Consider the following 13,150-nt stretch of genomic DNA (forward strand, 5'->3'; position numbering starts at 1 on the left):
CATTTAGATTACCAGATCCTCGGTTCTCTGTGGAAGAAGCTTGGAGATGGTATCAGTGACCAGCGAGACCATACAGTCGTCATCATTAGCTTCCATCAGAAACTTATTCATACCAAACCTTTTCTTTATTTACACTGTGTTTAAAAAAAGGGGCAGAAGAAAGGACAGGAGAATAGAAGATAAAATGTAACACTCACACTGACAGAAATACAGCAAAGAGGCGCTGGGACGGGGCAATTAGACATATATACTGTAATTCTATATATATATAAACCACACTCTCAATAGACTCCCTTTGGTAGAAACAGTAATAAAGGAGGTTGTGGCTTTTAGATGTCCCCTACCCCCATCACTATGTTACAAAGATAGGTAACAGGACATTAAACTAAGACAGTGCTTGCTATAAAATAAGAAATGGGTACAGGAGATGTATAGGACGACCTTTGTTGACGTTATTTACACGCTTGTATTTACACACCAGGAATAACAGGAGGTCTGCTAAGACTAACTGGTGGGGCAGTTGGCAGAAGATTTTCAGTAATGGTAAACCCCTAGGATCACAGCGCCTCCGCTGGCAGCAGAAGAGATTACTTTATCCTCCAACGAGCGTTAGGCACTGCCATGCCTCTGCCAATGATTCTTCTCTTTTAGGCAAAATACCATGTCCTTCAGAAAAGCTTGGACTACCTCAGTCAGTTCAGGGATGGAGGGCCACTTGTTGCATGTGTTTACGGTGTTTTAAAAGGTGGTCCATATTTTACTCGATACTTGTTGATGTCCACAAAGTGTAGGGTCTCCAAGTCCCGGGTGGTGGCACAAGGCACCATACCGTCCACCCCCTCCCCCATCAGCCACTTTCTGGTATCAGTTGCCATCTCCCGGCTCACATGCTCCATATTCCACTTGTTCAGCCATGTTTGGAAGCGTTGGTGCAGTCGTTTGCTGACTCGCTCATGAGACTAAAGAATACACAATACAAAAGATTCTTTGTTAATTTGCACCATGAAAGAAAATCCAATAAGGACAAACTAAACCAGGATTATAAACAGTAAAATATCTGATATTTGCAGGTTTCTACTGGAGACACTGAAGGCCATTGACAAAGATGCAGGTTATTTTAACAGTTTTGCCATTTTCTTATCACACTGTTCAGTTCAGGCATAAAAACACTGCGAACGTTGTAGAATCATTTTCCCCATACATTTTTTTTATTTTTCATATACCACCTTTTTTTTAACAAGCCACAGCTATATGCCATTTATGAACTAGAGAAATTGTTACCTTTTTGCTAGAAGGCTATTGATGTGTTGATGTCATAATGCAAGATAAAATAATATACAGGGGGTGTGGCTAGACAGCAATCACACTGAGATTACACACAGAGAGGAGATAGTCCCGGAACGTCCCGGCGTTCAGCGTGGAGCTAACACCGGACTAAGGGTGATCACAGAGTCTGTGTACTACATGCTTTTATTATGTGTTTTACAAGTGAGTGTAATATTTTATTTTAATAAATCCATATGTTTAAAAAGTTATTACTTTACATTATTACGCTATTGGCAGTCCTTCTCTATGAGGGGAATAACGGAATTTTTGTAAAATCTTACCTGTAAAATTCCTTTCTCTGAGTCCTCCGACAGTCGCCGCCTCTTCATATTCGTCACAATGGGGTAATTGACCTTTGCTCCGTAGGAGTAGCTAGGCAACAGAATATGTCAATATTAAAGCTTTTAGCATATCCCACCCCCAGGGGGTGGTCCCCTCAGTCAATACCCTCCTGCTTCCTGTATCCATACCTCAGTTTCAGTAGTATAGCAGTAGAGTACATAACAAACCCCAAAAGAGGGGCGGGGGCGGCGACTGTCGGAGGACTCAGAGAAAGGAATTTTACAGGTAAGATTTTACAAAAATTCAGTTTTCTCTTACGTCCTCCAACAGTCGCCGCCTCTTCATATTCGTCACAATGGGGACGTCCCAAAGCAGTGCAAACATGAGGGGTGGGAAACGCAGCCGCGCCTAAGGCAACGCAGTATCCACAGCAGAAAAAACGGAATCTTACCAAAGGAAGGAAACCAGCTGGGCAACTTGAAAAAAGCTTGCTCAACAGGAGCAAACAACCCAGGAAAAAACAAACAACCTAGGGATAAAAATATCCCAAACAGCCACGGGCCCAAAAAAAAAGGGACCCTAAGGCACTGCCGCACTAAGAACCTTGCGGCCAAAGGAAGCATCCGCCGATGCCTGAACATCCACTTGGTAGAACTTTGAGTAGGTGTGAATGGACGACCACGTCACCGCCTTACACACCTGGGCCACAGAAGCCCGATGATGACAGGCCCAAGACGTACTCAGAGATCTGGTAGAGTGCGCCTTCACAGGCATAGGGGGAACTTTTCCCTTCAAAGCATATGCCTGTTCAATGGTCTGTCTGATCCATTTGGCGATGGTAGAAGCCGACCCGCCAAGCCCTTCCGAGGTCTCTCTGGAAGGACAAATAGAGAATCCGGCTTGCAAAAGGATTTAGTCGATGACAGGTAAACCCTGATCGCCCGAACAACATCCAGGGAGTGTAAATCCACCTCCTTCGGATGCCTAGGCTTCGCGCAAAGCGAAGGCAAGACAATGTCCTCATTGAGATGAAATTCCGAGATCGTCTTCGGAAGAAAAGAAGGGTTAGGTCGCAAGACCACCTTATCCAAGTGAAGCACCAAATACGGAGACCTGCAGGACAAGGCTGCCAGCTCCGACACTCCAAAAAAGCGACCTTCTTGGACAACAGACAACGAGATCTCCCTGATCTTTTCAAAGGGAGCATGTTGCAACACGGACAGAACGAGGTTCAAGTCCCATGGAGGCAAAGGCTCCCTCCTAGGAGGGACCAGGTGTCGCACCCCTTGAACAAAAGTGCTAACCAAAGAGTTAGACGCCACAGGGCGTTGAAAGAGAATGGCCAGCGCAGAAATCTGACCCTTAATCGTGGCCAACGCCAAACGCTGGTCCACACCCGTTTGAAGGAAAGACAACACCCTAGACACCGAGTATGAGCGAGGGGAAAACCCCCTGGACTCACACCAGGCAAAATAGGCCTTCCAAGTACGGTAGTAAACCTTCCCCGAAGGGGGTCTTTCTAGCGTTGATCAAAGTGTGAATGACCTCAGGGGAGAGACCCCTATCCTTCAGGACCTCGGTTTCAACAGCCAGGCCGTCAAAGCCAGCGACTGTAAAGCAGGATGGAATATCTGTCCTTGAGACAGAAGATCTTCTCGAAGAGGCAGACGCCAAGGAGCGTCGACTGCCAGATTTACGAGGTCTGCATACCAAGACCGGCGAGGCCAGTCTGGCGCCACCAGAATCACCGTGAGCGGTTCCGAGGACAACCTGCGAAGGAACCTGGATAGTAGCTGAATCGGCGGGAATGCATACATCAGCCGATACTGATGCCACGGAGCCACCAACGTGTCCGACGCGTCTGCCCGAGGATCGCGCGTCCTTGCCACGAACCTTCCCACCTTGTTGTTCAGACGAGACGCGAACAGGTCCACATCTGGAAGACCCCACTTCGCGCACAACATCTGGAAGACATCCGGGTGGAGCGACCATTCCCCCTGGTCCAGGGACTGAAGACTCAGATAATCCGCCTGCCAGTTCTCCACCCCCGGAATGTGAACTGCCGTGATCGCCGGGACGTGCGTCTCAGCCCAAGACAGAATGTCAGCCACCTCCCGAGCCGCTCGGGCACTCCTGGTGCCCCCTTGGTGGTTGATGTAGGCCACTGCTGTGGCATTGTCCGTCTGCACCCGAACCGGACGGCCCTGAAGCCTGTCCGTCCAACGTCGAAGGCAGAGATTTATCGCTCGCAATTCTAGAATGTTGATCAGAAGGGAGGATTCCCCCTCCGACCAAGTACCCTGGGCGGACAGAACGCCCAGAACACCATCCCAGCCCGACAGGCTGGCATCCGTGGTGTTCACCGTCCACGAAAAGACTTGCCCCCCGACACCGCCGGGGACTGCAGCCACCACAGAAGATCCCTTCTGGTGCGATGGCTCAACGAAATCTGGAGATCCAGAGATTGTGATCGCCCGTCCCACCTGGACAGGATCTCCGCTTGGAGACCCCGCGTGTGAAACTGGGCGAAGGGAATCGCCTCGAAAGCCGAGACCATCAATCCCAGACACCTCATGCCCGTCCGGAGGGATGAGCACGGAACGTCCCTGAGGGACCTAACTTCTTCCTGAAGTGTCCCGAGCTTGTCGTCTGGCAGGAAGACTCTCGCCTGGACCGAGTCCAGGATCATTCCCAGGTAGGGAAGACGAACCGATGGACACAGCGTCGATTTTGGAAAGTTTATCGTCCAACCAAACTCCTGTAGAGTTTGCATCGTGACGGACAGGTCTTTCACCAGACCCTGACTGGTCGCAGACCGAACCAGAATGTCGTCCAGATACACCAGGACCGAGATGCCCTGGGCTCTCAAAGCCAGAACCGGCGCAAGCACCTTGGTGAACACCCGCGGAGCCGAAGCGAGACCAAAAGGCAGCGCCACGAATTGGTAATGATCCTCCGCAATGGCTAATCGAAGGTACCTCTGGTGACCCTCGAAAATGGGGATGTGAAGGTATGCATCCTTCAAATCGATGGATGCCATGAATTCTCCCGGAACTAGAGCAGCCACCACCGAGCGCAGGGATTCCATGCGGAACTTGCGAACCCGCACAAAGCGGTTCAGAGCTTTTAAGTCCAGAATCGGACGTACCTTGCCCTCCTTTCTGGGCACAGTGAACAGATTTGAGTAAAACCCCCGAAATCTGTCCCGATGAGGCACCGGAACCACCACTCCCTGAGCCCGCAGGTCCCGCACCGCCAGGTGCAGATCTCGCAAACGCTTCGGAGACAGTTGAAGATTTGAGGGAAAAAATCTGCCCGCCGGCCGAGAGAGAAACTCGATCTTGTAACCAGACCGAACGATCTCCTAAACCCACCTGTCCTGAACGCAGGCCAGCCAGGGTTAAAGAAAACCGAGCAAACGTCCCCCCACCCCAGAACTGGGTGAGGGCGCCCCTTCAGGCCGCATTGTTATGGGCAGCGGACCCGGACTGGCCGGACTTCTGCTTACCTGTCCACGGCTTCTTTTGGGAGCCCTGACCTTTGAAGGGTTTGCCCTTATAGTGCGACCGAAAGGCACGAAAGGACCCCTGAGAGGGTCTAAATGAAGCATGCTTCTTACCTTGAGCAACCTTAGCCTTGAGATTGGGGTAAGAGCGTCCTCTTACCCCCAGTGATCCCCTTTATCAGCGTATCCAAGGAGTCGCCAAAAAGGCGGGATCCCGTATAGGGTAGATTAGCTAAAGTTTTGCGAGAAGATTGGTCCACAGACCAACATTTCAGCCAAATCAAGCGGCGTGTCAACACCGCCATGCTGTGCACACGTGCAGCCAAAGGGACTATATCCAAGTCCGCATCACACAAATACATGACACCCTGATGAATTTGATCCACCATAGCCAACGTTGTCGGCGGGGCAGAATCAGCCACCAGGACGCGCCTGAGCACCTGCGTCCAATCCGCGACAGCCTGAGCTGCCATAAGGGAAGCAAAAATAACTTTCAGCATGGAACCGGTAACCGAGTAAGTATGGCGGGCAAGAGACTCCAGTCTCCTGTCCGTGGGGTCCCGGAACACCGGGGTATCCTCCGCCGGAATCGCAGTAGATTTATTCAAAACTGCCACCGCGTGATCCACCGGAGGCGGCACACACCAACGTTCATCAGTGGCGGGTGTGAAGGGATAACGCAGCTTGAACCTACTTGGCACAGCAAAAGGCTTCTTTATATTGCGCCATTGTTCACTAACAGCGCGCTGAAAATCCTCAGTGCAAGGAAAAACCTGCGATGATTTGCGTCTCCGCTGCGTCCCATAAGAGGCCAGGACGGCAGGAGGACATGGTTCATCCTGCAAATGCAGTGTTTGTTTGATAGAAGCAACCAATTCATCCATGATTGCAAGCTCTTCAGACGAGCCAGGGGGAGAATCATCAACCCCTTCAACCTCTGCCTCCCCTTCCGACCCTACAAGGTCCAGGGACGAACGGGACCCCGAAAAAGGGACCCCAGCCATAGCAGCCCCATCACCATCGCCCTCTGAATCAGAGGAAATTGAAACTCTGGGCCGTTTTGTGGATTGAGCAGCCACAAGCATCTGCACCTGAGCAGCAAGGTTAGCCACAATGGTAGCCAAATCGCCCCCCTCGGGGGAAGCAGCAGACCCCCTGGCCCCCCACTAAAGTGAGAGGAAATTTGCTTTCCTGAGAATCCATGCCCCTGGAAAAAAAGGGGTACTGCCCCTTTAAGATCGCGGCGAGCGTAGCCCACCGCACACACACAGCACACACCGACCCCCACAGGGAGAAGTACAAAAACTTAGGCAAGGAATACAGGAATAAGGAAGGTAAACCTGGAGAGATCACTCAGGCTGCTGCATTGATCGCTGGTCTCAGGACAAAGGAAGTGATGTAATACAGACCGCTCCTATAAGGCCTATGGAAGGCTCCACAAACATGGCCGCCGGTGGGGGACTGCAAAGGCAGAGCATGCAGCGCTGACATGTGGCCTGAGCGTTCGCCACCAAAATGGCGGTGCTTGGCGCCAAAAACGGCGCTCTCCTCATACAGCAATGGCCATCACACGCCTGCAGTAACAATAAAAAAATGGCGGACCGCAGCAGCGGCCTCCGCATGTATGCACAACATGTCTCACATCATGCCCCACAGCATACAGCATGTCACACAGAAAAGCACACAGCCTGTAACACAGAACAGTGCAGGAGAGCCCCCCTCCTCGCAGCCCACAGAAAGCAGCAAACCAGACAGGGAGCCCAACAGTGTGTACAGAATGCAGGGTTACACAGTCCCAGACTGACACCCACTAAACAGACAGGACCCCACACAGAGTACACTTACCTTCTGAACGGCGTGGGGAGCCCGCACAAGCGATCAAGCTGCTGCACAGAGGACAGGGAGAGTCGTAGCCAGGACGCAGTAGAACTGCGGTGCGAAACCGAATGGCGCCCAGTGAGGTAGCCACCTCACCGCAGTATCCCTGCAGCGAACAGGGATGGGTCGTTCACACATGCCAGGAAAAAACCTGACTGAACGCTCGATGGCAGGCTGGGAAGCCACTGGCCCACAACCTGCGACCAGGGGGGCCAGCCCGAGACCCAGCCCGCACGATCCTCTTCATCAGAAGAACTAACTAATGCTGAAAAAATTAACAGCTAAGTAAAGAGAGAGAAAAACACTCAAATAAAATCAAAAAGAAGATAAAGGCTGAGACAAAAAGCCCCAGCACAGAAACAGCCTGCTACTCCTGATAGCTAGACAATGAAACTGAGGTATGGATACAGGAAGCAGGAGAGTATTGACTGAGGGGACCACCCCCTGGGGGTGGGATATGCTAAAAGCTTTAATATTGACATATTCTGTTGCCTAGCTACTCCTACGGAGCAAAGGTCAATTACCCCATTGTGACGAATATGAAGAGGCGGCGACTGTCGGAGGACGTAAGAGAAACTATCATTGGAGGCTGTGTGAAGGATATTCATTTTTGAGGACTACCATTGACGGACCTACTGATGTTAAGCTTGGTGAGTCTAGTCCATGTAAGTGGGTAGGCATGGAGAGTTGGTGAGTGGCCATTCTTTCTATCCCGACACAGTGGTGGTGGAGTTTGATGGTGAGCCCCTCTAAATATCACAAATCATATATACTATCCTGCTGACAAGCGTAAAAGTTGTGTCATCAGCTTTATATCATACGGACTTTTTATGGACTTTTAACGGAGGTTTATTTTATTTACATTTTATTGTGTGTGCATAGTACAAGTGATAGCTGAGTGTGCTTAAATATTGGCTGTTGTTCAGTCATTTACACACTTGCACATTTATCTTTGTCTGTGTCTCACTGGATGTAGGTAGAGGGTACCACCATCCTTGCGCTACAGATATTTAATATCATTGGCGCCTTGTGCAGCAATGTGTGTGTGTGTATATTCCATATAAAATATAATACATATTTTCTCCCAGATAAAGAAAGCCTTTTCTTGGCAAAATTGTCATGATTTCATTTTCTATGCAATCTATAGCCAGAAATAATTACCAATAAATGCACCTTTTTCTAGTTTGACCAGTATTCGTTTTAAATCAACTAGGGGTATTTTCATTGAAGGGCACAGTTGTTTAAAAAAAAAAACCTAGTGTTATACTGCCACCTACAGGAGACATGGACAATAGACACAGCAGAAGCCTTGCCCCCTTAAATGAGACTAAACTGGTTTTAAAAAATCCTATTTACATATAATATCTAATACACTATTCAATAAAAATAAAAACTAAATTTGCCATTGCACACCAGAATTGGCAGGTCCGCCATTGGCGCCCTGTGCTTTTTACAGAAGAGAGCAGGTTCACCCAAAGCACATGTGAAAGGGCCTGAAGACATGGAGAATATGCTGCCTGTAACATCACACAGCATGACCGGTTTGGTGGTGGGTTAGTGATGGTCTGGGGTAACATATCCATGAAAAGACCCACACAGACCTCTACAGGCTAGACAACGACAACCTGACTGTCATTAGGTATTGAAGGAAATCCTCAGACCCTTTGTCAAACCCATACGCTGGTGCAGTGGATCCTGGGTTCCTCCTGGTGCACGACAAAGCCTGGCCTCATGTGGCGAGAATATGCAGCCAGTTTATGGAGAATGAAGGGATTGATACCATTGAATTCTTAGACTCCTCCAAAATATTCATTTATTGTTAGCAAATATGATTCAACTTCCTGTTAGGGCTACATTTATCTTCCATGCTCCCACTGGCTGTAGTAACATAGCCACCCTCTGTTGCTGAGAGCAATGGTATTTGTAGTGTGCACAGAGAAGTCCACTTGGCCCAAACATGCACCGCCCGTTCCAAACGAAAATGAGGCAGAAAAAAAAAAAAAAAAATTGGTTTGGTAGCTCAGACAGGAGGTTAAAAAAAGAAAAACTTATGTATAGTATAGAGTATGTGTATGGATTATTTTAGAGAATATGGCTATTGTTTAGTGTCAGTTTAATACCATTTCCCTTCATACCTGCTCACTTGTAGCAAGCAGGCCAAAAGAGAACAATAGCATATTTGGGAATGGGGAGAGTAATGCACCTCAAAGATTTATAGAAAATGGGACTTGTACTCACTGTAAAATCCTCTGTTGATAGAGAAAGCTTGAAAGCAGTCCAAAGTAGGGGTGGAAACACCCAACGAATAAAGGCGCCCTGACCACTTAAAGGAGAAGTTCACCATTTAAAAAATAAAAAAGCACATCTTTTAACAGGTAAAAAAAAAAGTGCATTTACTTAGAGCCTGTAAAGCATTGCACCTGCGATCAGCTGATGGCAGGTGGCATGTGATAAAATTAAAAAAAACTAGTCAAGACCAGGTAACAGCTGTACAGATGAGGGAGACAAAAGTGATGACAAAAGTCCAAGAAGCATTCTGCCCTAGTAGAGTGAGCCAAGACATCTCACAACTTATAGGCCTGCACAATACCCTGACAAATTCACTTAAAATTAGTGGATCAGGTGGCTGGAAAACCTATTTATGGTCATTTTGATTAAGCTGAATCCGCCTGCCTCAAAGAAGTGTGGTCAAAATGTAAAACCTGACAGCCCTCACCACATCCAGAAAATGGAGAGAAAACGCTCTGGGATGAACTGGCACCAGACACCGGAAGGCAACACATTCTTCTCATCAGGGTGAAAACAGACTAAGTCAAAAATCCCATTTTTTTCCCTTACCGTAAAATCGATTTCTATGATGTTCATTGACGGACACAGCTCCCTATCTTCTTGACCGTTGGGCTATGCTGCCCCCTACCGGAGTAGGACACTAGGCAGGAAAAAGCTTGACTTCACCTATGGGGCAGTCCCAGGGGGTATACTGCCTCTCTCAGCTATAGGCATTCAGTTTTGTTACAAGCAGTGTCAGAAGAAAACCAACTCACAGAGTGGGTGGGTGCTGTGCCAGTCAATGACCATCAGAGAAATGGATTTTACAGTAAGTCAAAAAATCACATTTTCTCTTTCGTTCATTGATGGACACAGTTCCTTATCTTCTTGACCGTTGGGACATCCCAAAGCAGTGTCAAACATGAGGGGTGGGAACAGAAGGAAAAAAATCCCAAGGCTAAACTGTACCCAATCAGGTAACATGTAGCTCAACCATAAACAACTGGAGCTCAGCTGAAAAAAAAAAAATTACACCCTCAAAGAGGACCAGGTGCTCTAAACAGTCTGCAAAACCTTGTGGCTAAAACAAGCATTCGTAGATACCAAAACATCCACCTGCATCACTGACGCCTGATGATGGAAGGCACAAGAGGCAATAAGCGTCTGAGTAGAGTGTGCCTCAACAGGGAAAGGAAGAACCTGACCCTTAAGTGAATAAGCCTGAATCACTGTGTCTGATCCATCAGGAAATGGGCGCAGCAGAAGCCGCCAAACCTTTCAAGGTCCATCCATAAGTAAAAATAGTGAGTGACTGCCTAAAAGACTCTGTAGCTGCCAGGTACACCCTGCGCAAGAACGAAGAATGTTATCTCTGTGAACCACCAGGTAAGGCAGAGGACAAGACAACGACCCTAGCTCGGACCCCCTAAGTGCAGAAGCAATAGCCACCAAAAAGGCCACCTTCTGGGACAACGTAAGCAGAGGAACCTCCCGAAGACTTTCGAAAGGTGGTTTCTGAATAACTGACAGCATCAAATTGAGGTCCCGCAGCGGCAATGGAGACTGTACTGGAGGAGCCAAGTATCAAAGTCCCTGTATAAAGGTACGCACCAAGGAATGTGTGGACAATGGGCATTGAAAAAACCGCAAAAGCCAAGATTTGGCCCTTGATGGTACTTAATAGCGTAGGAATCACCGATTCAGACAAAACTTCTATCCTTCAGCACCTGGCTTTCAACAGCCAAGCCGTTAAAGCCCGCGACTGTAAAGCAGGATGGCCCTTTGGACAGCAGATCTTTCCCTAAGAGGAAGTCTTCAAGAAGCATCAGCGACCAGCTGTACCAGATCAGCGTACCATGACCGGCGAGGCCAGTCTGGAGCCACTAGAATGACTGGAATCCCTTCTGCCTTGATCCTACACAGGAGTCTTGGCAGAAGTTTGAGAGAGGGGGGGGGGGGGAGCATAAATCAGATGATACTGACTCCAAGGAGCCACTAAGGTGCCTGCGGCGTCAGCTAGAGGATACCGATGCCACAAAACGTACCTTCCTGTTGAGGCCAACAGATCCACCTCGGGAGTACTCCACCGGAGACAATTGATGAAACACTTCTGGATGAAGCGACCATTCACCCTGGTCCAATGCCTGTTGACTGAGGTAATCGGCTTGCCAGTTTTCCACTCCTGGAATGTGTACAGCAGAGAGGGCTGGAACAAATCAATCTGCCCACTCTAGAATACTGGCTACCTATGGTTACTTCTCGAGCCACCAGGGCACTTCTTGTGCCCCCTTGGTGATTGACGTAGGCCACGGCTGTGGCATTGTTCGGTTGAATGCGTATCGGACACCCCTGAAGATGAAATGTCCAATGATACAAAGTCTGATCGCTTGGAGTTACAGTACATTGGAACAGTCTAGACTGCCGATCAAAGTCCAGACTTCCTGAGCACAATCTGCAGAGGATGCCTCCACATCCGGACACGTGGGCATCCATGCTGACAACTGTTCAGTACAGGAGGAGAAAGGATCTTCCCTGTCGAAGTGCCAGAGAATGAACCTTCAGAAGTCTGCTCTGGTTCTGTCCACCATACTGGACTATCTGGGTCTGACTCTGGACTCGGCTTCAGCCAGTGTTTCTTCTCTGGAAAAACTCCAGAAATTGCAGGATGCCAGACAGCTTCTGCTGTCCAGCAGACAGTCATCCCTCTGGGCTTGTATCTGGTGCTGGGCCTGATGGTATCTACCTTTTTTGAGGTGGTTCTGTTTGCACAGTTCCACACGAGATCTCTGCATAAAGAGATCCTGGTGAAATGGGACAAGAATCCTCTGTCTCCAGACAATCTTATCCTGTTGAGCCGGGGTTAGGCTTGTGACGGTATCAGATTTTCATGCTGCGATTAATTGATTAAGGTTTTGCCACGGTATACGGTATTATCACGGTATTCCATTATTAAATTTAAATTATTAAATTTCCACCTCACTTCAATTTCATTTCTGAATTTAGGGGCTTTGGTTCACTTATGCACATTATTATATAGTCAGTCAGTACAGACTCTGTGAACCAGGCCTAAAATAGGTCATCAAGCAGTGTCTGGCCTAACTGGTGATAACTGGTCCTGGCGCTCGGCTCCGATCCGATGGCCTGGTCATTAAGAGGGCAAATCCTTGTGGTCAAGAAGTGGTTAAACCTGAAGGAGGTGTTGTTTATAAAATGACTTTACTATTGCTTTAGGCCTGGTTCACATGTATGCGGGTTGGTGGTTCACATGTATGCGGGTTGGCGGTTCACATGTATGCGGATTGGTGGCCCACATTTGCACAGACATAGCAGCCCATTGATTTGAACGGGCTGCTATGCCCTCATTTTCCGCAGAAAAAAGGTGCATGCAGCATTTTTTTTAAATTCAGTGGCCTTGAAATCCATCCTGCTTTTGCACCATGCGACTAACCTGCAGTTCCTGCTCTGGCAAGCTTTCTGCATTTTTTGTATACGTGGGCACGGCATTTAAAAACAGTTTGCGTGTGCAGCAACGGCAGGTAAGTCGCATGGTGCAAAAGAAGGATGGATTTCATGGCCACTGCATTTTTTTTAATTCTGCATGCACCTTTTTTCAGCTGAAAACGCAGGCATAGCAGCTCAAGCCCATTCACATCAATGGGCTGCTATGCCTGTGCAAATGTGGGCCCCCAACCCGCATACATGTGAACCGCCAACCCGCATACATGTGAACCAGGCCTAAAGCAATAGTAAAGTCATTAATAGATAAAAACAACGGTCCTCCTGCAGGTTTAACCACTTCTGGATCGCAAGGATTTGCCCCTTTAAAGACCAGGCCATCGGATCAGAGCGCCAGGACCAGTCATCACCAGGTAAGCCAGACACTGCTTGATG

At 48.5% G+C, this 13,150-nt stretch overlaps 1 protein-coding gene across 4 annotated transcripts in view; it reads right to left on the minus strand.

Annotated features, from left to right (window-relative positions):
* Window positions 1–237: 237 nt before the first annotated feature.
* Window positions 238–13,150, minus strand: part of SIN3A (SIN3 transcription regulator family member A) — a 123,710-nt gene continuing 110,797 nt past the window's right edge. For 3 of the 4 annotated variants that reach the window (XM_082253074.1, XM_082253073.1, XM_082253072.1), the window contains one exon: window positions 238–959. In XM_082253074.1, the coding sequence (XP_082109200.1) occupies window positions 729–959 (231 nt within the window). In that variant the 3' untranslated portion in view covers window positions 238–728. The remainder of the gene's footprint in view (window positions 960–13,150) is intronic. The other variant, XM_082253075.1, reaches the window with a different exon arrangement.

Source organism: Pelophylax lessonae (assembly GCF_965119305.1).
Source record: "Pelophylax lessonae genome assembly, chromosome: 4".
Classification (NCBI taxonomy): Eukaryota; Metazoa; Chordata; class Amphibia; order Anura; family Ranidae; genus Pelophylax; species Pelophylax lessonae.